The 26,488-nt window shown below is 42.5% G+C and overlaps 1 protein-coding gene across 3 annotated transcripts in view; it reads right to left on the reverse strand.

The window, feature by feature from the left end:
- Positions 1-886: 886 nt before the first annotated feature.
- The window catches only part of KAT6B (lysine acetyltransferase 6B), a 109,352-nt gene continuing 83,750 nt past the window's right edge, over positions 887-26,488 (reverse strand). For all 3 annotated transcript variants that reach the window (XM_066600392.1, XM_066600390.1, XM_066600391.1), the window contains exons 14-17: positions 22,893-23,052; positions 19,406-19,666; positions 5,781-6,027; positions 887-4,087 (exon numbers count right to left, since the gene is read on the reverse strand). In XM_066600392.1, the coding sequence (XP_066456489.1) occupies positions 1,599-4,087; positions 5,781-6,027; positions 19,406-19,666; positions 22,893-23,052 (3,157 nt within the window). In that variant the 3' untranslated portion in view covers positions 887-1,598. The remainder of the gene's footprint in view (positions 4,088-5,780; positions 6,028-19,405; positions 19,667-22,892; positions 23,053-26,488) is intronic.

The raw sequence follows: 26,488 nt of genomic DNA on the forward strand, positions 1-26,488 counted from the left end.
ATTCATTAGTAGTTATTGCTGCACAAGGGGGGGGGGGGGGGGGGGAACAACAGATACTGAAAGCCAAGGTTCACATACTTTTTTCTACTCACAGACATGGGATCATTTTCCTCAATAAATGACCAAGTCTAATATTTTTGACTCATTTGATTTGTTTCTCTTTATCTACTTTTAGGACTTGTGTGAAAAGCTGATTTACAACAAAAATAAGTAGAAATATGGAAACTTCTGAAGGGTTCACAAACTTTGAAGCACCTCTGTAAAAAGAACACTAAGAAAAAACAACTGCTGTGTTATGCCAAGTGCAGGGCCTACGGTGGTGACACTGGGATTCTTTCTACCCCAGTCATGCAGTGCACCACTAGGCATAACACAATGTAGCAATTACCTGGAATGTTCCTTTAGAGGCAATGATCCATAACAATTTTAGAGGGGGTTTTCTTGTAGCGGGCAATCGTAAAAACAAGAAAAGCACATACTCTCCCTGTCTCCAAACCCAGGCACGGCATCTCATGGTCTCTCCACCGGCTCAGTTTACAAGCTGCAGTCCGTGACATTCCATATAGAGAGTGATCACTGCAGTTAATCACAGGCCTCAGCAATGTACCGTCACTGGCTACAGCTGTTAGCCTGCATAAGAGACATCACAGACTGGTGCTTGCACAACAAAGCTGGCGAGCAGAACAGGAGCTTTGGTGCTGCAGTAGTGGGGGTCCACTCATTGTTTTTCCAAGATTGCCTGCTTTTTAACCCACCCCAACCCACCGGAAAACACCTTAAAGGGCTGCGATTAACACACTTTGTGATTGGGGTAGCACACCATGTGATATAATGCGTTATTGATAATGAGATTAGTTTATGAGAGCACATTAAAATTAGAGCCACAAAAATTTCAACATTGTATTTTTTGCCATCTCAAAATCACTGGCACATGAAGTATGTACATATGAGATTTCAAGCCTAGGCTACAATTACTGGCAAGAACATGTGATATTGCAGCTATGTACTGGTATCACAAAGTGCTATAATGACAGGTCATTATATTTCTGAGGGCCTTGGGACTCAAAGGGTGGAAACCGTCTTTAAAAATCAGACTAGGACATCTCCGTTCGCAATAATTCACCTTGGGAGAACATTTTATGAAAGAAAGAAGTATTAAGACGACTGCTAAAACACACATTGAGAAGGTCACTTAGAGAATGTCAGTTGCATTAAGGAAGTCTGCTTAGCAGTCAAATCTGGGGCAGAAGACATTGTGATGAGTATTTCATGAACAAATAGTAATCTTTTAATAAAAGTACTACTGAACAGAAAGCATACTGTAATCTCTGATGGATGATGGTCCCCATCGGTGCTGTGAGAGATCAATGTACTTGGTGTTAGTGGGTTTGGTGCCGAAATAAATTAACAAACAGATAAATATTATACTAGCACACAAATAATGTGAGGTCAATTTGGAGAAGGAGAAAATGTAAGCCAACAACAATAGAGTGAGTCTATGTCCTTTAATGACAACTGTAAGTCTGCATTGGATTCCATTGTGCAGTTGCTGCAGTTAGGGAAGAAGGTGTAAGGATGCTGGTAACTGCAAGGGCAAATCACCGCCTCATGTACGATCCGTTGAGGGACTGCTTGGGCATTGGAGTGTTCATATAACCATGATGCCCAGGGTTGGAGTACATCATGTTGCTGTGAGGGCGGGTCTGCATTGACTGCTGCGCATAAGGCTGGTTGCCCATCATGCTCATTTGCATTGGGTACTGAGGGCTCTGGTATCCATGGTTGCTGTGGTACCCACTATTCATCATCGACTGAGACATTCGATAACCACTCATTGCATTTAATGTATTTACTGAGTTTACATTGTAAGCAGAAGCTGGCATTAGGTTGACACCCATGTTCATTCCATGCTGCATGGTGAGAGATCGGGAGGGCGGCTGCATGGCCACAGTCTGTGGAGGAGGAGCATGACCATACAATTGTGAGGGATGGGGGCCGGAGGGGGCTCCTGGAGACAATGCAGATACTTTGGACCGCATGGACATATGAGTTTTGCCTCCCATCTGTGTCTGCAGTCTTTGACTGTGAGCGAGACCCATCTGCCCACTGGACATGGACCGTTGAAGGAGAGGAGGTGGCAAATTCATTGGTGGTGGTGTGAGGTTTGCAGGAGATGTCATTGTGGCTTGGGATTGCGAAGTAACAGAATGTGGTGGCTGTGTGAGCTGCACCATGTTGCTTAGTTGAGAAGTAAGAGAGGCACCATTTGCATAGGATGTTACAGCCTGTGCATGGCTATAAGGCAGGGAGTGATCCATTAAAGTGTTTGTCAGTTGTTGAAGTTTGGCAAGGCTGAAGGTAGCAGAGGGTTGAGAATAGTGTCCAGATCCAAAATCCCCTTGTCCTATTCTATCATACAACCCTCCAAGGCTACCACCTCCAGCTTCAGGGATATCTGGTAAAGCAAAACCTGTGCCAGCCATTCCACAAGGGGCAAGTTGCTGCTGCTGCTGTTGTTGACCGCTAGTTGGAGGTCTCTCCACTGCACAGGCCTGTGGGGACTTGACATTGCAAGGCCGCTGGGCAGGTGGAGATGCAATCATGCTGCAACTACTGTTCATAGCAGACATTTGTTGGGTTATAGCACAACTACTTTTTGTCAAGTTAGCTGATGTCATACCTACACTGAATGAACAGCAATTTTGAGAGGGTAAGGTGCCAGCTCCAATACTAGAGTCATAACTGCTAGGGTTATCATAGTTCTCTGTAGTACTTTCAATACTACCCAAGTCACTGAACCCACTATCCACAACCTGCTGTGAATTTTCAGACACAGATGATACATCCATCATAGGGCTAGTTTCAATGTTCTGTAATGAAGGAACAGAGATTACCGTCTGCTCAGAACTGATTTGAGCATAATTGCTTTCCAGAGAGGGGGCACAGGGGCTACTTGCAGACCTGACAGAGTGACTTGGATGTGAATTAGCAGAGGACACTGGGCTGCTATGGCAGTCTTCAGAAGCAACAGCCGAAGGACTCTGTGTGTAACTCTGAAGATTATGACATGCTTCCTGTGTTTCAGAACAGCTTTTATAGGCCTCCTCTTGCTCCTCGCTTTCACGGGTGAGAGACTGGACAGCTTGGGCAGTTTCGGAATCTATGTCTAATCCGTCCCCAGCATCACCAGTTAGTTCTGATGCCAATTCAGCTCGGTGAGTTTCAACTGGAACAATGGCTTGCTCCTCTGCTTCAGTTGGTTGTTCACTTGCTGACTGTACAGTTTGCTTTATCTCAATTATTTCATCACAACTACTGCCTAAAATACCAGTCTGACATGTATTATTTTCTATATCTAGCTCTAAAAACCTCTCCTGTTCTCCTAAAGTCTCCTTAAAAGGTTGTTCGGGTAACTCCTTTTCTGAAGTATCAAAGTGGCTCTCATCTTCATCATCAGCATCATGATCTTCGTTATGAGACTGGTCTTCATCATCTTCTTCGTCATCATCTGGCACTGCAAGCTCACACACTTGTTCTGACACGGAGTTTTTCACATTTTCCAACAACTTGTCTGACTCATCTAATTCTTCTTGCACATCTTTTTCCTCCTGTAGCCCAACTTCTGTGCTCTTCTCTGTGTCCTGCTTTACCTCACCTTCTTCAAGTTTTAGATCTTCATCATCTTTCTTTTCTTCCTCTTCCTCTTCCTTTTCCTTTTCTAGATTGCTGCTACATGGACTTGGACATGGTAGCTCTACCACTGAAGTTTCAGTTTCTTCAACTTGGCTTTGAATTTCCACTTGCACAACTTTGTCCTGATGTTGATATTTTTCCTCTTCAGTCTCTTCCTTTTCCTCTTCAACTTTTATTTCCTCAGTCTGAGCCTGATAATCTGGCTCCATGGGAGTCTCTGGAGGAGTGTACAAGTTTAGTTTAATGCCAAATTTTTTGTCCACACTATGTTTTTTCTTAGAAGGCCCTCTCTTCAACCCCTTAGGCCAGCCCTGTTTTCTTAGAGCTGGTTCCAGAGTCTTTTCTTGGGCATTATGGTTATCTACCTTCTTTGGAGGAAGTTCTTCTATATGATCTGTACAGACAGAAATAATATTAATTGATTCAGTTTATTCATTGCACTTGTAAATTACTACAAGTCAATTACAGTAATATACCACATATGCAGCAGAACTTAGTTGGTGATTTCTTAATCCCTTAAAGACAAAGCCTGTTTGCGCCGTAATGAATAACTAATTTCTCAGGCTTTTTTTTATAGTCGCATTCCAAGAGCCAGAATTGATTAATTTTCCTATCGAGATCGCAATGAGGGCTTGTTTTTTGAAGTACTCTGTGCTGATTTTCAGTATCAAAAACTTAGACAGACGAGACTTGTGGACATAAAGACTTTGTAATGATTGGTCAACTATAAAATATCCTAATAAACTCGATTTGCTATGTAAATCTTAATCCTTAGATTATGCTTATTCTCAGAGAAACCAAGTAATCTTGTAGATATAAGACCTTTAAATGGCTAACAGAAAGCGATGTTACAGCAAGCTTCAGAACCTACCTAGGGTTCTTTCTCAGGCATTATACATATATATTACACATATACACACTTCTTCAGATCGATCCTATTATGCCTGAGGAAGAACCCTAAGTAGGTCGGAAAACTCGCTAGAACATCATATTTTTTGTCAGCCATTAAAAGGTCTCAAATCTTCGAGGTGAGTTTGTTTCTCTTACTGAGAACAATCATATTTTGCTCTGCTTGATAACACCATACAAAAATTTAGTTTTTTTAAAATTTACTATAAGCAAATCAATGCTTCTGAGCCATTTCAGCCAATTTGTTTAATACATCTAAGTAAACCCTATCAGCACATTTGTTTGGCTGAAAATGTGTAGCTACATTAATTTGTATCCTGCATACCAGATAAGATAATTCTATTTAGTGCATGCAAATATATCCATATACCAAATTTTCCGGTGTATAAGACGACTGGGCGTATAAGACGACCCCCAACTGTCGACTTATACCCCGGGAATACGCTGTAGAAAAAAAAAATTTATATTCACCTCCTGCGGCGCTGCTGCAGGCTGTCGCTCCCTCTTCCACGCCAACAGAGCATTGCTTTCTGGATGCGAGACTTGAATGCCTTGCCTCCAGAAAGCTAATGCTCTGATTGGCTAACTCAGCACGGTGTCAGCCAATGAAGTGCGGCACTGCGTTAACCAATCACAGCCATTCAATGAGGTCATTGAATGGTGGTAATTGGTTAACCCAGCGTCAGCTTTTATTGGCTGACACCGCGTTGAGTTAGCCAATCAGAGCATTACCTTTTTGGAGGTGGGGCATTCAAGCCTCGCATCCAGAAAGCAATGCTCTGTCGGCGTAGGAGGGTGCGACAGCCTGCAGCAGCGCCACAAGAGGTGAGTATTAATTTTTTTCCTACAGCGTATTCCCAGGGTATAAGACGACCCCCGACTTGGGAGAAGATTTTCCTAGGTTAAAAAGTCGTCTTATACGCCGGTAAATACGGTACTTCTCTTCGCCAAGAGATTTTAGAAGTGTCTTACAGGCTCTGGCCAAAAACAGAAAACCTTCAGAATTTTAATATATTAAAAGTCATGCCTGCCATAAAAAGAGTTAATTATCTGAATTTATCTGGCTCCTTAACTTGGTGACAACAAAAGCCGTTACAATTTCTAAAACAAGAGTCTCCCTAACTTGTACACTGTAAAACCAGTAAATAACGAATTTGGACTGTATACAATTGACATACTTGTATTAGTCTCTTCTTGTTTGCAAGGTAACTCTGCATTTCTGTTAGCTGCATGTTTTTCTTGAGGGTCTCTTCGGGCATCACCTTTTTGGTTCATACTGTTTTTAGAGAGCTCAGTGTGGTCTTGGTCAGAATCTTCAAATGGCTCATCTAGGACTTCAGTGGTCTCCGAGATAGTTTCTGTAGTGACACTGCTGTTTAGCCTCCGGCGTTTTCGTCCACACCTTCTCTTTAGTGCAAAGGCTTTCTGTCAAAGGAACAACATATTTTTAACCTGCACGGGTTGTTAATGAATTTTGCAAGTTTTGAAAACTAATAATCCACAAATAAAGAGGAATACAGATAAATCACTTTAAGGCCACCTGCACACGGGCGGATTTGCATTGTGAAATCTGGAGTGGGGTTCCGAAATCCAGCCCATAGCATGTTCTGACAATATGTAATTTCCTGCCCATGAGCAGAAATCGATTGCGATTTTACACTCGCAAGGGAGAAATCGCAGCACGCTGTGATTTTGTGCGGGCTATGCACGACCAGCTTACATTGAAGTCAATGGAAGCCTTGCGTCCCGTGGCCATTCTGCAATCATCATCATTGCAGAATGGTCGCGGCAGCCACGTCATGTGCCAGCCGGCACATTAGCAACAAAGGAGAAGACGATGGAAAGGTACACTGCGGGCACCGGGTCGAACTCCACTGCGGGAATCGCGCATACGGGGACCGACCCGCCCGTGTGCAGGCGGCCTAAGAGGAGAGGAAAGCTAGAACAAATGTACGTAAACATCCTCAACATGTAGGAAATTTATAATTCAGTTGTAGAACATAATATGGCATATAAATAATCAAATCATGAAAAAATTATTTTATAAACCAAAACAGAAATATTAACTCCGCTTATTAAGAAGTCAACTGTTAGGATGAGCCTTCAAGAGATGACATAAAGGCTTCTAACTACATAAAAGAGGGATCGAGAATTCCTTAAAATAATTCTGAGCTCATCATTGGCTTTTATCCACCCCAATTTGAAAAAAACTCTCACTAGACTTCATCAAAAGCAAATTCTAGACTACAGACAATTTGGCTACCAAGAAAAAGTAATATATTTTCTCCTAGCTTTGAGAATATTGAAGATAGGAGCGTTCAAAGGAAGCAGTTTATGATTTTTTTTCCTGAAATTAACTCCAGTAAACGAAAGCACAAGATGATAAATATGAATCCAAAAACTATATATGTTCAGGCATTCGCACAAACATGGAACATTGTCCTATTTCTGCATTTTTCTAACACATATTGGAAAAGCTGTTAAATAAATTTGAGAGTCCAGTGGAGACCAAGTACCACGTCAATAAAAGCTTTCAACATGCTTCTGCTAGGGACATAAAGAAAGGTTTGCTGTGGATAGAGCCAAAGCCCAATCAGAGCTTTCTACTGTTGTTTCTAAAACAAATTCCCACTGATGCCTGTATGGTGAATTACCAGAGTGATGAAAGACTGCAAAACAAAGAAGAAAGTGAACCCCTACTTCCCCACTGAACTAACACAGATTCAAAAGGAAGATCTCAAAGTGATGCTTGTCTGAAGGCAGCAGAAATCCCCAACATAATAACTTATTACAGATGAAAAAAGAATTAAAACAAATTATTAAAAAACATTAGAATTTTTTTTTTACCAAAGTTGGATCTAATTGATATTCCTTAGATCGCTTCTCCCACAATGATCAACAATTCATGGGAGATAAAAATGGGTTTAATTGATGCTCTTGATTTTTCCACCCCATAGTGAATAACTTTTGGGAAATAAAACTATAGTACCTCGTGTGCTATACGTGTGGCAGTGAAATAAATGCAAACAACTGACATTGAACTTTGGCAAAACGTTTAAATATTTTTGATAAAAGTTGTGCTTTAAAAATGCTCTTTTCATCTGAGTAATTACTGAAGATTAGTTACGGCACAGCCTATCCCTTACCAAAAGTGGGGAAATACTAGGATAACACTGCTGATGGTTTTTAAACAGAGCTCCTTTCACTCCTCTAACCCACAGTAGGCAATCTCAGATTGTGCCTTTCCAGCTGCTGTGTGCCGTTTTCCACGACAGAGAGGCCGGCTAGTCGGCGCTGGCTCACACAAAGTTGATAGGTGTAATGAGCAAATGTTCCAGCTGGACAGGACTGTTTGAGCTTTACACCCGGCACTTCATCAGCTCTGTACAGAACAAGGTTGGCAGAGCCCATTTACATAAAAACCCACAGGTTGCCCAGTTATCTCTGGGACAACCTCGGCCACCAGTAATGTATCCCACTATGTGACCTACATCTTCAGAAATATGTGAAAGGTTAACCTAGTTATCTTAAAAATTCGGATCAGCTCATTCAAGAATTAAGTGTACTGAAGTGGGAAGAGGACTACATATATTTCTAACTCTGGATGTGGTTTCACTTTCTATCAATGACGTACTGTACTGACCTAACAAAGTGCCCGGCTCAGAACATGAAACACCCTCTCCAGCTATGGCTTTGTACTTCTACATAATAAATAGGATATTAGCCAAAGTAAATAATGCCTAAAGATGTCAGATTTAGGACATAGAAATATTTGCGGACTGCAAGAAATGGCATTTTATTCCCTTCCTGCCCCATGATGTACATGTACATCACAGGAAGGAAGCAGTCCCTGAAAAATTAGGTAGATATACGACATATTAATAACGCGGAGCCCATGATACCCGCAGCGAGAGCCGGCTGTAACTGACACCTGGGTTTTGCTGCAATGGCTGGGGTTGGAGCTAACCCCTTACGTGTCACGATCAAGGTTTACTACAGCATGTAAGTGGTTAACAGAGGGAAAGAGCTCCCTTTGTGACATTGACCCTCCACTATCCAATCGCCGAGGGGCTATGGGTTGTCATGGCAACTGAAGGCCTAACAGTGGCCTCAGTGTCTCCTAGGGCTAGTATTAAAAAAGACAGACAGATGGTACTTTGCAGAAGAATGGTATATACAGTATAGTATCTAAGGGATCACAGGATCGCAGGTTCAAGTCCCCCGCAGGGACACAGGAAAAGGTACTTTCTCCTTTGTAAGCTGTTTCTGCACTTAGAAACCTATTTGAGGACACCACTCAGTTTTCTTTGTCCTCTGATCTCCTGCTGACATTACAGCTTCACACATGGCTGCCACCTACTCACTGTCATTTGTAATGAGTCACACAAAGAAGAGCCTTGCTCCTGGCACCCGGCCTCATGATCATGAGTATACTGGTCTGGATATCAAACAGTATTTCTGGTGCGGCCACATAGCCACTTCTCGGATATGCTTAAAGCAAGGTTTCAGGAGAGGGTGGATTGCTACACCACAGAAATAAAGCTACCTATTCTTTCAGAAGAGACAGCCAAGGCCTAAGCTGAACCCTTTTTCATGGACCATATCTTGGATACTGAAGTCCATGTCTCCTGGCAAGAGTCTGCGCCCTGATGATTTTACTCCTTGTTTTTATAAAACAATTTATTTATCAACTTTCCCCTATTAAGCTCAAGGTTTTTAATGGTGTCTCTAACAAGCCCTCTTACTTGTCAGGTCTTGGAGGTGTATATCACCATACTCTCCAAACCAGGGAAAGACCTAGCTACCTGTGGAAGTTATCGCCACATTTTCCTTAATAAATGTGATGTTAAAGTCTACTCCAAAATAATCGCTGATCACCTGCTTACACGACTGATCCATAGGACCAAGTTGGTTTTATTAGAAGGCAGGGAGGCAAGAGACAATACTTCTAGACCCTTAACCCTGGTTTCCCATGCTAAAACTGTAGAACACCTTTTGTCTTTTTTTAATCAAATGATCATGAAAAAGTGTTTGATTGGGTGCGCTGGGGGTTTTTGAAGGCCACCCTTTGGCAGATCGTGCTGGGAGTCGGCTTACGACAAAGATACCTCAGTATTAATGCTGTATAAAAGAGTAAGGGGTGAATGAGGGGGTAATATCTAAAGAAGAATATAATGCCATCAGCAGAAACTGTAGGGCAAGTGTCAGAAAAGCTAAAGCGAATAATGAATTGAGGGCTTGCAACATAGGCCAAAAGCAATAAAAAAGATTTGGGGGGTATGTCAAAGGCAGAAGAAAAGTCAAAGATGCTATTGGATGAAAATGGTGAACTGGTTAAGAATGATGTTGAGAAGGCCGAATTTTTAAATTTCCTATTTTGTATCTGTTTTCTCTCAGAAAGTAGATGGAACATCAACTGATCTTCCCTGTGCTATTGGGGGAATAAAAGAATGCAGGCTATCTGTAAGCAGAGAGATGGTGATGGGACGGTTAGCTAACTTAAATGAATTCAACTCTCAAGATCCAGATGAATTACATCCTAGGATACTAAAGGAAGCAGCAGAGGTAATTGCTGAACCACTCGCCATAATCGTTGAAAATTCCTAGAGAACAGGAGAAGTCTCAGAAGATTGGAAAAGGGGAAATGTTTTCCCTATCTTCAAAAAAGGGAAGAAGGTGGATCCAGGAAACTACAAGCCTGTGAGCCTGACTTCTATACCAGGAAAGATATTTGAACAAATTATTAAACAGAATGTATGCAAGTACTTGGATGAAAATGGAGTAATTAACCAGAGCCAGCAGTGGTTTGTAACATATACATCATGCCAGACTAATCTAATTTCCTTCTATGACAGTATCACCAACTGGGTTGATCAGGAAAATGCGATGGATATAGTTTATCTTGACCTTAGTAAAGCATTTGACAAAGTATCTCATATTATACTTATTGAAAAATTGACCAAATATGGGATTGACAAGGCAACTGTTAGGTGGATTGAGAACTGGCTGAGTGATCATACACAAAGAGTGGTCATAAATGGCAGTACATCCAAGTGGACGAATGTATCAAGTGGGGTACCACAAGGCTCTGTCCTGGGTCCAGTGTTGTTCAATATTTTTATAAATGATCTGGAGGAGAGAATTGATGGGAAACTGATCGAATTTGCTGAAGACACAAAGCTAGGAGGGATAGCTAACACTAGGGAAGAGAGAGAGAAAGTATTCAAAAAGATCTAGAAAAACTTGCACAGTGGGCAGTCAGCGACTAACAGAATAGTATTTAACAAGGAGAAATGCAAAGTCCTACATCTGGGCAAGAACAATGAAAAAAGCATATACAGAATGGGAGGAATTGAGCTAAGCAGCACATGTGAAAAAGACTTGGGTATACTAAAAGATCATAGACTGAACATGAGTCAACAATGTGATGCAGCAGCCAAAAAGGCAAACACAATTCTGGGATATATTAAGAGAAGCATAGAGTCTAGATCATGTGAGGTCATTATCCCCCTCTACTCTTCCTTAGTCAGACCTCATCTGAAATACTGTGTCCCGTTCTGGGCACCCCACTTTAAAAAAGACAGACAAACTGGAGCAAGTTTAGAGAAGAATTACCAAGATGGTGAGTGGTCTCCAAATCATGTCCTATGAAGAACGGTTAAAGGATCTGGGAATGTTTAGCTTGCGAAAAAGAAGGCTGAGAGGAGACTTAATAGCTGTCTACAAATATTTGAAGGGTTGTCACAGTGCAGCGGGATCAGCCCTATTCTCATTTTCACAAGGAAAGACTAGAAGCAATGGGATGAAATTGAAAGGGAGAAGACACAAATTAGATATTAGAAAAAAATTTCTGCCAGTGAAGGTGATCAATGAGTGGAACGGGTTACCACGGGAGGTGGCGAGTTCTCCTTTAACAGAAAGTGTTCAAACAAAGGCTGGACAGACATCTGTCTGGGATGGTTTAGTAAATCCTGCACTGAGCAGGGGGTTGGACCCGATGACCCTGAAGGTCCCTTCCAACTCTACCATTCTATGATTCTATGAATGGAGTATTACCTAATCCTATTCAGACTAGAAAAGGGACTCTATAGGAGTCCCCACCCCTCACCCACCCACCCCTTAGAAGTAAAAAAAGGTAATCAAATCTTTTCTACCTTCTTCACCCTTCAAGATGGACTCTGTTACTGCCATTGTCGAGGCAGGTCTATTTTGTCTAATTGAGATATCTTATAACGCACAGGATTGGCGCCTTTTCATCGAAGTTTTACCAAGAGCCTGAAAGCAGTTCTGCTCCACAATGGAAATCAACTTCCATCCCTTCCACTGGCTCATTATGCACATCTCAAGGAGGAGTACAGTAGTGTCAAATTCCTGTTGCAAGTTCTGAAGTACAATCAGTATGGTTGGGAGTTAATTGAAGACCCATTAGGAAAGCAACCATCTTGAAGTCTTCAAGGTGGTTCCACAGAATTTCCTTGCTATATTTGTCTTTGGGATGGCAGAGCCAAAACTGAACACTACCATCGACGAGACTGGCTTGAACGTACTGACTGTCGGACGAAGCAACGTCAAGTGGGAACCTCTAGTGCAGTGTTTCTCAACTCCAGTCCTCAGGACCCCAAAACAGGCCATGTCTTCAGGATTTCCTTAGTATTGCACAGATGATGTAATTATTGTCAGTGCCTCAGACATTGCTACCAGTGTTCTTACTATAGGCCATCTTGAAAACATGACCTGTTGGGGGTCCTGAGGACTGGAGTTGAGAAACACTGCTCTAGTGGATCCTAAGATGATTCTGATGCCAACTCTTCACATAAAACTCAGGCTTATAAAACAGTTTGTCATAGCTCTAGATAAAGAATCTACAATGACAAAACATCTACTAAACTTATTCCTGAAGCTGACTGAGGCAAAGGTAGAAGCTGGCATCTTAGTGGGACCACAAATCAAGAGGATCATAGAATGGCAGAAATTTCCTGACATGCTCACAGAAGTACAGAAAGCAGCTTGGAACAGTTTTGTTGCCTTGGTTAAGGGGTTCTTATGAAATCACAAAGCAGACAACTATGTGGAGTTGGTGGTAACGATGGTGAAGAAATACCACGCTATAGGCTGCAGGATGTAGCTCAAGGTTCATATCCTGGATTCTCATCCACATAAATTCAAGCAGAACATGGGAGCATATTCTGAGGAACAAGGAGATATGTTCCACCAAGGTATGGAGCAGTTTGAGCGTCGCTATCAAGGATAATACGACGAGAATATGATGGGCGACTACATCTGGGGCTGGTACATGAAAGTGACCAAATACACAATCGTCAATCCAAAAGAACCAGACATTTTTATTAATTTAGAACCGTATGGATATACTCTGTGTTGTATAATAACTTTGGCTCATGATTGTAAGCAATTTCTTTTCTCACTGTTTATGTCCTTGAAATGAAAATTATTTTCCAATATATTTTTCAAATAAGCTAACCGGAGCAAAAAATCTTTTCTTTGACACAAAAATCGCATTGCTTAGTAAAATGGGAAAAAACAGAAGGGCTGTGTCCTTAAGGGGTTAAAGAGTTGAAGCGGTTTGGCCATGTTAGTAACTTGAAGGTCAACTATTCCAAGACAGAGGCCCTTAATCTTTATTATTCTAGAGTTATTGGTATCCAACTTTCCGTTTACATGGCGTTTCTCCTATTTTATGTATTTGAGGGTTCAGTTCCTATCAGATTTGGGGTCTCTGTAGGGCCTTAAAGAGAGTCTGTCAGCTTAAAGGGGTTGTCTCGCGGCAGCAAGTGGGGTTATACACTTCTGTATGGCCATATTAATGCACTTTGTAATGTACATCGTGCATTAAATATGAGCCATACAGAAGTTATTCACTTACCTTTCCTGCGCTGGCGTCCCCGTCTCCATGGCTCCGTCTAACTTCAGCGTCTAATCGCCCGATTAGACGCGCTTGCGCAGAAGGGTCTTCTGCCTTCGGGTCTGCCCGGCGGCAGCAGCGGCGTTCTGGCTCCGCCCCCTCCTACGCGTCATCGCGTAGCTCCGCCCCATCATGTGTGCCGATTCCAGCCTCCTGATTGGCTGGAATCGGCACACGTGACGGGGCTACGCGATGACGCGTAGAAGGGGGCGGAGCCAGAACGCCGCCGCTGCTGCCGAACCGAGCCGAAGGCAGAAGACCCTTCTGCGTAAGCACGTCTAATCGGGCGATTAGACGCTGAAGTTAGACGGAGCCATGGAGACGGGGACGCCAGCGCAGGAAAGGTAAGTGAATAACTTCTGTATGGCTCATATTTAATGCACGATGTATATTACAACGTGCATTAATATGGCCATACAGAAGTGCTTAACCCCACTTGCTTTCGCGAGACAACCCATTTAAGCATGCTGTCCAAGCTGCAGGCATCATATTATAGAGCGGGAGGAGTTGAGCAGATTGATATATAGTTTTATGGGAAAAGATTCAGTAGAACTTGTATTTTATTCATTTTAAACTTTGTGGATTCTGAACTGAACAGTCCAATCATATCAGTGATTGTGTATGACTGTACATACAGTGGTAGCTGTCACCGTCTACTGGACTGTTCCGCTTAGAATGAGCAGAGATATAAAAAATGAACATATATAGTTTTATAGGGAAAGATTCAGTGTTACTTGTATCAGTCTGCTCAGCATCTCCTACTCTATGAAATGTCTGCAATTTGGACAGCGTGTTTGAGCTGACAGATTCCCTTTATAAGGTAATCTGTAAGCAATGTTGAGCCCCATTAACTAAGTTTATGGGCTCCAAGTACTTGACCCACAGAGTCTAGGCATGTAAGTTTTACACTTGTCTTCCCCCCCTGTCAGCCCTCAAAGCTGCCTGTGAATGCATTGAGCAGACTACACGGCGTGTGCTAAGTAGTCCTCTTAGTCTATGTGTAAAATGGGAGGAATACTTGGCGCTCACCATGTAGTCAGCTCAATGCGTTCTGTGACGGATTAGAGTGCTGACAATGGGGAAACGGTGGGCAGGTTAAGTATACAACGCACATCGCCGGACTCAGTGGATCATCTACTTTGAGACCATAAGCTTCGCTTGTAAGGCTTAAAGCAGCAAACAAGAGTCTCTAATTTTTCCCCCTTTACTGCGTAGGTCTTTGGGCGAGCTGGAAGGGTATCAAAAGAGGTTCGAAAGAATAAATGTACTAAAGATGGAGGTCCTGTCAAGACTTTGTTTTTGCTTCAGACACTTACAATCGCTCTGCCCTCCAACTTCTTCCAGCAATTGTCCTCTACCTCTGTTAGATTCATTTGGGGTAAACACAGACCATGTACGGCTATAACAAGACTCACGTGTTTATCTAGGGGAGGTACTGGCCTCCCGAACCTGAAGCTATATCACTAAGCCTGTTTCCTTAATCAGTTGTACATGGTCCTTCTAAACAGTGGATGTCCTTGAAAGAAGATATTAGCCCGATACCCCTACGCTCCCCTTCATGGTTGGATGTCTCTCACAGGCCAGAATCTTCTGTCTTGCAGTTTCTGGTGCCTCCTGTTCTGCATCTCTGCACCAAGATCCTTAGAAAATGGCCTCTCATAGACCCAGCCAGCTTACCCCTTTATTTAATAACCCTAGCTTTTCCCCTGGAATGCATGCTTTGCGATTCTTGAGCTGGGAATCAGGAGAGTCAATTCAACTTAGACATATTATGCCTAATGCTACCCTCAATGACAGGACTCTCAATCTCAAGCTGACCTACAGTTATCATGGCTGTCCTATAGCCAGCTCTGATCTTTTCCTCTACTCCTTAGACACCTGAGCTCACCATGTTCAAAATGTTCCTCACCATATCTGACTAGGTATTTTATTTGGTGTCCTTTTTATGGTTTGCTTCTTCCTCCAACAGTCCTGGAATACCCCCAATTCATAATAAACGGAATAGTGGTTTGGAGGTGCACATAGATGATTCTGTCAAATAGAAGATCTGTACGATCTCGCATTTCTTGATGGCTAATTGCCAAGCTCAGGAGAAAAAAGTTTCAAATTGCTGTCTCGTAGGAATCGTTGCCCAGTTAAAGTTCATTTGTTTGCTTCCATGGCTCCCCATATTTGTGGCACTGTAATATGGAGAAAGAGACGCTTCTACAAATGTGCTGAGACTGTCTTTTGATTTGTGCCTTCTGGAACAGGGTTTTGTAAACATACCACAGGGTTAGCGGAATTGAAGTGTCCACTACACGAATGAAAACAGTCTTTTGTGGTTTTTCCTCGCTGCAACTCATGCTGCGATTTCTTGACACTAGAGATCTAAAGATGTTCCCTCTCTAAAAGAATGGGTGCAAGAGCTAAAACACCAATATGCAGATGGAAGAACTTTTGTCAGAGGATCTGGATGCTCAGGAATGCTTTCTGGACATCTTGGATTTTATTTAGATCCTTTGATGGCTTTCTGGTCATCCTTTAATTCTGCCCTGGATTTGCAGTCAATGGGTTGTTGATAGGAGATTGTTACAGTCTTGATATATCTGGTCTGCTTGCCCCCTCCCCCCCAATACGTGTTTATGCAGATATGTATATAACCCCCCCTCCTCTTTTTTTCCCCCTCTTTCCCATCTCCTTTCTTCTCTATTCCTTCCTTTCTCCATCCTGTACCCATGTGGCCCTTCGCTGTTAAACAGTCTCGAGGTCTACGCTTTAAATAGCAATGCTGCCGACATTTAGATAATTTAAGAATCCTTTCTTTTTTATTCGGGTTCATTGATTTTTGGAGGCATTTGCTCCCTTGTCTGCACTTTGTCCTCTCTGTTTTGAAACTTTAAAGGGCCACCCCTATGCAGCTATTTCCCATTCACTATGCAGCTATTTCCCAGGATATATAGGTGAGCTGGTGTCATCTTGCTTACATTTGTCTTTCTATCTGAAACTCCCAGCGTTTTTTCCTTAGATGGTCATGTGATCTTAATTGTGGCCAGCTCAGATTTACTTGGGGTTATGGACTCATTACTTTTCAGTCTGTTTGATGCAATTACATGGACCTCACCACAGAAACTACCTAGGGGGGATGCAGAAACTCTCATCATAGTTACTGATGATGATCACACAGCTCCCGTCAGTTATAACAGAGGAGATCACAGGTCATCCTCCTGACTGCATATTTATGGTGTGTAGCTTATTTAGGTGAATGTAAAAAGGTAATGATAATTAAACAGTGGGTCTAGCAGGCAAGAAAATATAGCCACTAGCTATGCATCATGGGATTGATTTGAAAGTGAAACTAAAATATCTCATCATCAAGAAGATGCCTGATAAGCACCAGACAGGGGGCTACAGTACATGGAAGTGGTTGCAATATACAGAGGAGATTTCTAGAGAGTGACAGGTAATCAGATGATGAGAGCAGAGATTGAAAAATGTGTTTTCATCAGAGTGGCCCTTTAAAAAAAATTGATTACACACAAAAATGTGATGTTAGGAATGTATCTCTATGTATTCTAATAAGAATCCAATAATGAAAAAAAATATTAGTTACACTAATTAAAGAGTCTTCCTCTGCAAATTTCACAATAAATCCACACTGAAATTCCTATGTATTAGGCCGCCTGCACACGGGCGGAAATCCCGCGGCGGGATTTCCCGCGGGATTTCCGCCACTGAAAGTTTGCATAGGAGTGCATTACTAAACGCACTCCTATGCAGACGGCCGCGGTTTGGCCGCGCGAAATCTCGCGCGGCAAACAAACCGCGGCATGTCCTATTTTTGTGCGGGGCACGCACTCACCCGGCCGCCGGCTCCGGTCTGCGCATGCGCCGGCTGCGCGGCAGCCGGCACATGAAAGAGCCGGGGCCGCCAGGCATGGGTGAGTACGCGCTCGTCTCTGCAGGCGCTCGGGTCGGGTCCCGCGGCGAGAATTCTCGCTGCCGGATCCGACCCGCTCGTCTGCAGGCAGCCTTACACAGATTTTGGCATAGATCCTGTTGGGGATTTGCATTGCAAGGTGTGAAATCCGCTGTTAAAATCTACGACATACTGACATGATGTGGATGAAGAATTCCACAGCGAGCTTTTAATCCTGAGCCGATTGTTTTCTGTATATATGAACGCGGGTTTTAAAAGTCCACACACATGTAGTGTGCTGTAAACTGCTGCGAATTACCAGTTGGATTTGGCAACAATGCGGCAGTGTGTAATTTCACCCAAAAAACACTTAGTTTATAATAGGCTTATGATTTTTAAAGTGCCATTGCCTGAAGTCCAGAAATACTTCTAGGTTTTAATCTTTAGGAACCAAATCACGTTAGAGTTACATGTAATGTTAATAGTATTTATGCTGCTAAACATCATAAAAATACCAGCTTTAATCAGTAGACCCTCTGGGCTTGACTCTTCACATCTGACGCAACGTGGGTATATTTAATATCTTGGTGAAAACCTCCTTCGTTTATGAGAGGTCGATCATGTCAGACCAATTTGATCAGCTTCTACAATGAAGTAAGTTCTAGGCTGGACCTGGGAGAGTCTATTGATCTTCTATATCTGGATTTTTCTACAGCATTTGACACCGTGCTGCATAATAGGTATATGTATATAAAATGAGACAGCTTGGACTGGGTGAAAAGTGTGTATCTGGGTAAAGATTTGGCTCAGAGATAGAAAGCAGAGGGTGGTAATAAATGGTTCATACTCTGATTGGACAACCGTTGCTAGTGGGGTACCACAGGGTTCAGTATTAGGCCCCATTCTGTTCAATATATTTATCAACAATGTTGAAGTGCTTGAGGGGGTTCAAAGAAGAGCAACTAAATTAATAAACGGAATGGGAGAATTGGAATACCCACAGAGGTATCAAAATTGGGATTATTCACACTGGAAAAAAGACGGCTAAGGGGTGATCAAATGACTATGTATAAATACATTAGGGGACAATACAAGGATCTCTTCCATGATCTGTTTAGTCCCAGGACTGCGACGGTAACAAGAGGGCATCCTTTACTTCTAGAAGAAAGCAGGTTTCATCACCAACACAGAAGGGGGTTCTTTACTGTAAGAGCAGTGAGACTGTGGAAATCTCTGCCTGAGGACATGGTGATTGCAAAATCAATAGAGGAGTTTAAGAGGCGACTAGACGCCTTTCAAGAGCGCTATGATATTACAGGATATGGCATTAGGCAACCAGCGAGGTTGTTGTTCCTTTCCTTTGAGTCAGGTAGGAACTCAAACGTTGATATGGGCATTATTCTGACTGCCATTATGGAGTTGGGAAGGAATTTTTTACTCCAAATGAGCTAATGTCTTCATTCAGTCTAACATACTATGTTACTATGTGTAAAACAAGATCAGAGGAAGAGCCCTGGATGACCACACCGTCCATCCGACCCGGCACAATTCTGTGCTGGTTGGAGCAATTCATCACAAATCGTTTAGTCGGCATAGCAGCAGAAAGTTTATAACTGCAAGGATGAGTGTGTGATGTACTGGTAGTGGCACACTGCAGCCAGTAGAGGTCACTCTTTACTTGAGTAACGTTTAACAAGTAAGACTGGCCTAAAACATATCATGCAACTAAATGCATGGACATTTTCAAAAATCGTATTTATGTCATAAGAATTCCAAGCCACCTAACACAGAGCTTAACGTCACTCATTAATCAACTGTCTTTGCTAGAAGCTAATAGGATAGGAGGGGGTCACATAACACTAATTTGACAACCAGTGTAAGAGATAATTATGCACTTTTATTCCTGCAACTTAATATAAGTTTTTACTTTGTCACTGAGCATTGAGTGAAATACAATATCCCTGCATTTCCTATCAGTCTGTTACCTTTCTCTTCATTGTGAATGTCTGGGGTTTGGTCTGCGCTGGCAGTGAAGATTCAGGAGACCGTTCCTCATCTTCCTTCTCATCACCGTCTTTTCTTTGCTCTGTCAGGTGTATCTCAGCAGGTGGTAAAGAGGTAACGCTTGTAAGAACTGGACATGCGGCAGCAACAATATCCTCCTGGGATGGCGCCCGCTTGGGGTCAGTTTGGGGGGAGTGCTGGTGTTCCCTCTCTGGACAGCTTGTCTCTTCCTTAAGTTCTGCCTGTTGAAGTAAAACTAAATCTTGCATGACTGATGTACAAACCATAAAGCAATCTCTTTAATACCGGATTTTACTAAACTGCTGCACCTATGCAGCTTCCTTCTTCCCTTCCCAAGTCCATCATCAAGTAGTAACTACATTTCAAGGGATTAGCCCACACATGTGAAGACACACAGTGGAAGGATATGGATGTACCTGCCAGCTGGAAAAGTACGCAACTTCAATCAAACAATTCAATATTCACTAAATAGACAGAGAAAACACAAAGTACCAGCAAAAAGGAGAGTGAACCCTTTATTCCTAAAAACACAAAACCACATGTACCTTCAGGAAATCTTCTGAGAAAGTAGACCCATCTACACCTCAAGAAAGAACTTTCTTTGAGCCTCCAGTTACTTACCTTTTTAACCAATAATTGTACATTGTTTAACTCCTTAACGCTTCAGGACGTACATTGACGTCCCGGAGGTTCGGGGTGTGTATGAATGGGGCCGATCCTTTTTCATATGATGTGGGTGCCGGCTGTTTCTTACAGCTGACACCCGCTTGCAGCAGCTCCGATCAGAACTTCCGCCGATCATAGCTGTTAACCCTTGGTGTTCAGGGGTTTCATTTGGTTGCCATGGCAGCCAGAGGCCTTATGAAAGCCCCCAGGGCTGCCATTGCAGATTGACTATCAATAGCATGGCTTAATAGATTGACCATCAGATTGCGGTATAATGTAATACTGTGGTATTACATCAAACTGCAGGAGCAATCAAACTATTGCTAGTTGTTGTCCTCCTATTGGAACTAAAAGAAAAATGTAAACATCTGTTATTTATTTTTTTAAAAAAAGGCACTAAAAGTTTAACCCCCTCCCTTTTGCCATACTTATAATAAAAAAATCTAAATAAAAAAAAAGCTAAAAAACATATTTGGTATTACTGCATTCATAAAAGTCCAATCTATCAAAGTAACGCATAATTTACCCCGCACTGTGAATGTTATCATGTAGAAGAAAAACAAAAAGCCAGAATTACACTTTTTTGGTCACCCCATGTAAACTAGTACAGCAAAAAAAATAACTATAAAAATTTGTTATTGTAGTAATCTTACTGACCCACAGAATAAAGTTATGTCAATTTTGCCACAGTGTGTACAAAGTAGAAACAAGATCCTCCCCTAAAGATGGTGGATGTTTTTTTTCACTTCACTTTTTTTTTAAGTTTTTCAGTGCATTATATGATACATTACATAACACAATTGAAGAATAGTACTCGTCCTGCAAAAAAACAAGCCCTCATACAGCTACGCTGATGGATAACTAAGAGTTACAATTTTTTTTAAAGTGGGGAGGAAAAACCAAAAATGAAAAAACAAAGCAAAAAGGGGCGGACCTTATGGGGCTAAGGTCTGTGGTCCTCTAAACAAGACTTGGGCTGGGTTAACACAGAGCGGAATTGCCGCAGAATTTCTGTGCAGACTCTCCACACAGAAATTCTGCTGCATTTACAGTAGCAGCAAAGTGGAAAAGATTTTAAAAATCTCGTTCCCATGCTGCAGAAATAACCAGCACAAAACTCGTGTGGAAACTTCCCTCCACCGAGGAATTCAAATCCGCAACATGTCAATTATGATGCCGTCTCCGCTGCGGAACTCACCCCCTCTCAATGAGGGGGTGAATTCTGCACAGGAATTTGCGATGAAATGTTCTGCAGCAGGATGTCCGCTGCGGACATTCCGCTGGAAATCAATCCCGTGTGAGCGCAGCCTACAGTTTATGGTGCCAACTTCAGACTTCCTATGTTAAAAAGGTTCAAACCGTATCATTAAAGAGGAGCCACCAGCTCTCCTGACGAGTCTGCTTCAATAAATACTAGTATTTTCTATTACATAATTCTATGATCTCTGTGTTGAGCCTTTACTCTGTTAATCCTTAGAAATGTATTAATAAACTGACAACTGGGTGTTACCCCTTTGTAAAGGATAATGGTGTGTCCCTACACAGTCTGATATGGTCAGCTTTGAATGGACAATGGCAGAATTTACACACACCTTACTGGTAACACCCAGTTAATTTATTCATACATTTCTAGCAGAAATATAAAAGAGGATAATCTATAATTCTAAGAAAAGATGCTCTGGAATTGTTAGATGATCTTTAACAGCTGATCATCACATATACAATATGTCTTACCCCTTTTCCATCTGGTTATTTGGCCTGACTTCATGATTAGGCACTCTATAAAATATGAAAATCCGGCTACCTATTATAAGCAGCATGACATTTAAGCATTTATGCGACTCTCACAGGGGCATTTTTTTCTGCGTTTAACGCTGTCAATCACTACCATTATTTAAATAGGGGTTCTCAGGCAAGTGTTAAAATGCAGCATTTTTAACGCTGCAATTTTTAAGTGCTGTCTGTTCTATTTTCATGCGTTTCTGCATTTTAAAATGTGATCCTTTGCCCACTGAAATGAATAGAGTGCATTTTCAGTGCTGCTGAAAACACGGTAGAATGTGGTTACAGCATTTTTGACTGCGTTTTCAGTTCTGGCATTATCAGCTTGCTTGGCTGCGTTTATAACTGTGCTTAAAATGCAGTAAGCACAGCATTAAAAAAAAACACAGAGTTTCTACAAGCACATGTGTGAGAGTGGGCTTTTGTCAGTGTTATGTCAGAGTTATGCAAAAATACTTTATTATTGTAACATTTCTGCTATTCTTTGTTTCGACAACTCCTAACCACTAAAAATCTCTGCTGGTAGTCTGTGAATGGAAACTTGCAAAAAAAAGGACCTTTCTGACTTCAGCATGAAATGGCTCACTTTCAGGAATATCAGATATTGGGTTTGAAACACCTTTTCAACAAACTGAGTATGGCCCATTTGAGTTCTGCTGCTGGCTTATACTGGTGACCTGTGATTACATGGTTTACAGAGTACAGATGATTGCGGCTCCCTGCTGCTTCATCTACCCTCTGCTGCCGTCTTCTTACCTATTGACATTATTGTCATCGTTGCATTAAAAGTTGGCTCTTATATCTAATAAAGTATGCTTTTACGGGATGTAGTTGGTGCAGCGATCTCTTGATATGAAAACATTCCAGTAACCTGTAAGTGAAGGTAATTGAGTTTTGCTGCACATCGTGAGCCATGGAGCCCTATGCTGAATATTAGTTTTAGTGTAACAGAAAATAACCACATCAGAAGAGGCTACCTATGAAGTAAGAAATCATTACCTCCTTTTCCTCCTCCTGCTCTTCTTCAGACAATGCAGGGTTTGATGAGATAACCGGTGTCCACCTGAGACACTCTGGATCCACCTCATTGATCCGAGGGCGAGACTTCACTTTTAACATGTAACTTTCCATGAGTTTTTCCCGCCGGATAATAACAAAGCTGTAATGAAATATTTATATTGCATTAGAAAATAAAGAATTGTCAGACCGTCCCACCAATCCTATACAGCAGTTTCCTAGCGTCTTGCATCCCTACGCCATATGCTGCTCTCACGGTCAAATCTCCTGCCCAGTGGACCAACGAAGGGACAAGGACACAATGATGTCCTATAACCAAGACCAATAGACAGGCAGCCTCAGCCGTCTCCAATTGACTTGGTACACCCATTAAAAAAAGTAGGTTGAGCCTTTGCAAATTTCCGAGCTTTTTGAGCTACATTAGCAAGGTTCAGACTATGACAGCTCCTTAATCCTCTGCCTGACCCCGCTTTTTCCCTCAGACTCTTCTTGTTCAGTTATTTTCCATATGTCATCTCCCTCTTGGTTTAAAGGGGTTTTCCAGTCACATATTCTAAAATCAAAAACCCCTCCGTTACCTCAGTTCTGCCCCATACATACAAATACCTCTGACCAGCCCCACAATCACTCTATTCAGCTCTTCATCTATGTGGTGATCACTGAGCTTGTTTAGGAGCCAGCACTCAACAATACCAGGATATATGGCTGAGATGGATACATGCCCAGAGCCAAACAAGAAATGATAGACCAAGCATATAGGGAGTGGAGTGGTGAGCCGTGTGGGTTGGCACCTGTAAACTGGGGACTTAATGTGGGAGAGGAGTAGAAATAAAAAAGATATAACGAAGCACGTACTTGGTATATATAAAGTTTATTAAATAAGATAGAGTCATTTACAAGATTGCTATGCTGAAAAATAAATTGGAAAGGATTAATGGGGCAGGATAGGAAAGGATAGATTGGAGAGAGAGAGGCCAAACAATGAGCAAAGGTAAATGGCTGCCCCTTGTAAGCAGCAATAACAACTACCCCTGAACCAAAAAAGAAGACAGAAAGAGAACACAAAAGAAGACAAGCTACAAGAAGACTAAAGAATAAACGTTTGTTCCAGGAACCGTTACTATTGTTCATGTTGAAGGACTGTGAATACGCAGGGACCTGTCATTCAAAGGACTAAATGTTGAGAGAGAGACCTCAGGGGCCGTGTGGGGGGGGGGAAACAGTTGTATGCAAAAATGCTATAAAGATATGTAAAAGGTGGAAAAGCTCAATAAAAAATACATTTAATTAAAAAAAAGAGCCAGCACTCTTCCTTTGTGATGCACCGTTCTGAGACATGACAGGAAGAACGGCACGTCACTGAAAGAAGAAACAAGGGAGAATGGGATCACATGACGAGGTGCCTGAACAGGGGGATCAGTGTGTATAAGAACGGCAAGTACACTTATGATCTGTCAGCTTCACCAAGTGGATGAGAATTTTAAATAGTGCAAAAGTAAATGGGAAACCCCTTTAAACTTCCCTGCATTTAAAGTTTGAGGGATGCTTGAAATGCTTCCTTATATTAGGCTCCCTATTTTCTCTTGTTTTGTATTACAAGAGATGTTCTCTACTGATGAGTTAAGGTACCTTTAGGGTGGCTTCATACTGGTGATAGCCTATCTTGCGTTGCAAGAGTGAGTAAAAACACATGAAAATTAAACCAATGATTTTTCAATGGTTTCATTCTCATTTGCGATGCTATCGCCCATTGTGAAAGCATAGGGAGTACATCGCGCACCCCTGACACAGCTGTGACAGCTATGGCAGGGGATGCCTTCATCCCCGCGGGGACCAGGTCTGCGATGTTATCCAAATGCTTTCAATGGAGCCAGCGCTGCTGCCGTCCTATTGAAAGCAATGAGTTGCAGGCAACCCCCGCAGCGATGATTTTTTGGGGAAGGGCTTGAAATTTAAGCCCTTCCCTGAAAGTTATCCCTATCTGTAAAGAAAAGTAAAAAAACAAAATGTAACTCTCCTAGACGAGCTGTATGTCTCTTCTGTCCGTCCCCGGCAGTCATCTCCTGTCTTCTGGAGGCCGGGGATTAAAAAATCCCCACCTCCAGAAAGCGCTGCCTCTGATTGGCTGAGCACTGTAACCAATCAAAGGCAATGCCCAACCGCCATTGAATGACAGCTGAGTGCTGCCTGTGATTGGTCACAGCGCTCAGCCAATTACAGGCAGCGCTCAGCAATTCATCGATAAACGGCTGAGCGCTGCCTGTGATTGGCTTAGCGCTGTGACAGCAGTCAAGTGTCATTCAATGATGGCTTTTTTTCTTAGCACTGTGAGTATGCAGTGAAGGCATCGCAAATGAGAATGAAAACATTGAAAATCATTGGTTTCATTTCCATGCGTTTTCACTCACTCTCACAACGCAAGACAGGCTATCGCCAGTGTGAGGCCGGCCTTACATGGGTAAACGAGTGATTTTAGGTGACTGTCGGCCCCTGTACATCCAGCCAGCGACAGGGCATTGAGCGAGAAGTCGTTCGCTAGTTGCTTATTTTCTGCTCCCTGAAACGCAACAATTGCTGAGTGGCTTCTCGCTCCATGCAACAGGAGTCGCAGAATACATGAGCGACTGCCTCTTCACAGTGAATGGAGACGGATGGACCGGAACGATACCCAACTCACTCCACTCCATTCACTTGGACGACTATCACTCCTGTGTAAAACACAAGAGTGATAGTCGCTGGTTCGGCTGTCACATACTTTTCATTGTGAAGACATTCTCAGACTTAAAGGGGTTGTCCCGTGCCGAAACCTAAAATTTTTTTTTTCCACAGACCCCACCTTAGCAGACAGTTAAATTACATCCATTTGTTATTTAAAAAAAAAAAATTCACTTACCTGGATCCCCGATCTGCAGCTTTGAAGATTCTTCTTTCAAAGATGGCGCCGCTGGTCTTCTCCCACGATGCACCGCGGGTCTTCTCCCATGGTGCACCGTGGATGTTCTTCTCCAGTCTGCGTTCCACTGCCGATTACAGCCACCTTATTGGCTGATCGGCACCAGCTGAGGCGGAGCTACGATGAAGCGGAGAAGAGGGAGGAGCCAGGACGCAGCTCGTGAGCCCGGACACATCCAGCAGAGGATTCCTCACTGCGTAAGCCCGACTGTTTGTGCGACCAGAGAAGAGGTTTGATCGTCGCCATGGAGACTGGGACGCCAGCACCGGAGGGGGTAAGTGTATAACTTCTGTATGGTCAATATTTAATGCACGATGTATATTACAAAGTGCATTAATATGGCCATACAGAAGTGCATAACCCCACTTGCTGTCACAGGACAACCCCTTTAAGGTACCTTTACACTGCATAAGCACCTGACAGCTGTACTGGCGACTATCGTTCATGAGTTTTACACAGGAGCGAAAGTTATTAAAATAAATGGAGTGGAGTGAGCTGGGTATCGTTGCGATTGTCCGCCTCCCTTCACTATAAACAGGCAGTCGCTCATATATTGTGCGACTCCTGTTACACAGAGCGAGAAGCCATTCAGCAGTTATGTTTCAGTAAACTGAAAGGGGACGAC

The sequence above is a fragment of the Eleutherodactylus coqui genome, chromosome 4 (genome assembly GCF_035609145.1).
Source record: "Eleutherodactylus coqui strain aEleCoq1 chromosome 4, aEleCoq1.hap1, whole genome shotgun sequence".
Taxonomy (NCBI): domain Eukaryota; kingdom Metazoa; phylum Chordata; class Amphibia; order Anura; family Eleutherodactylidae; genus Eleutherodactylus; species Eleutherodactylus coqui.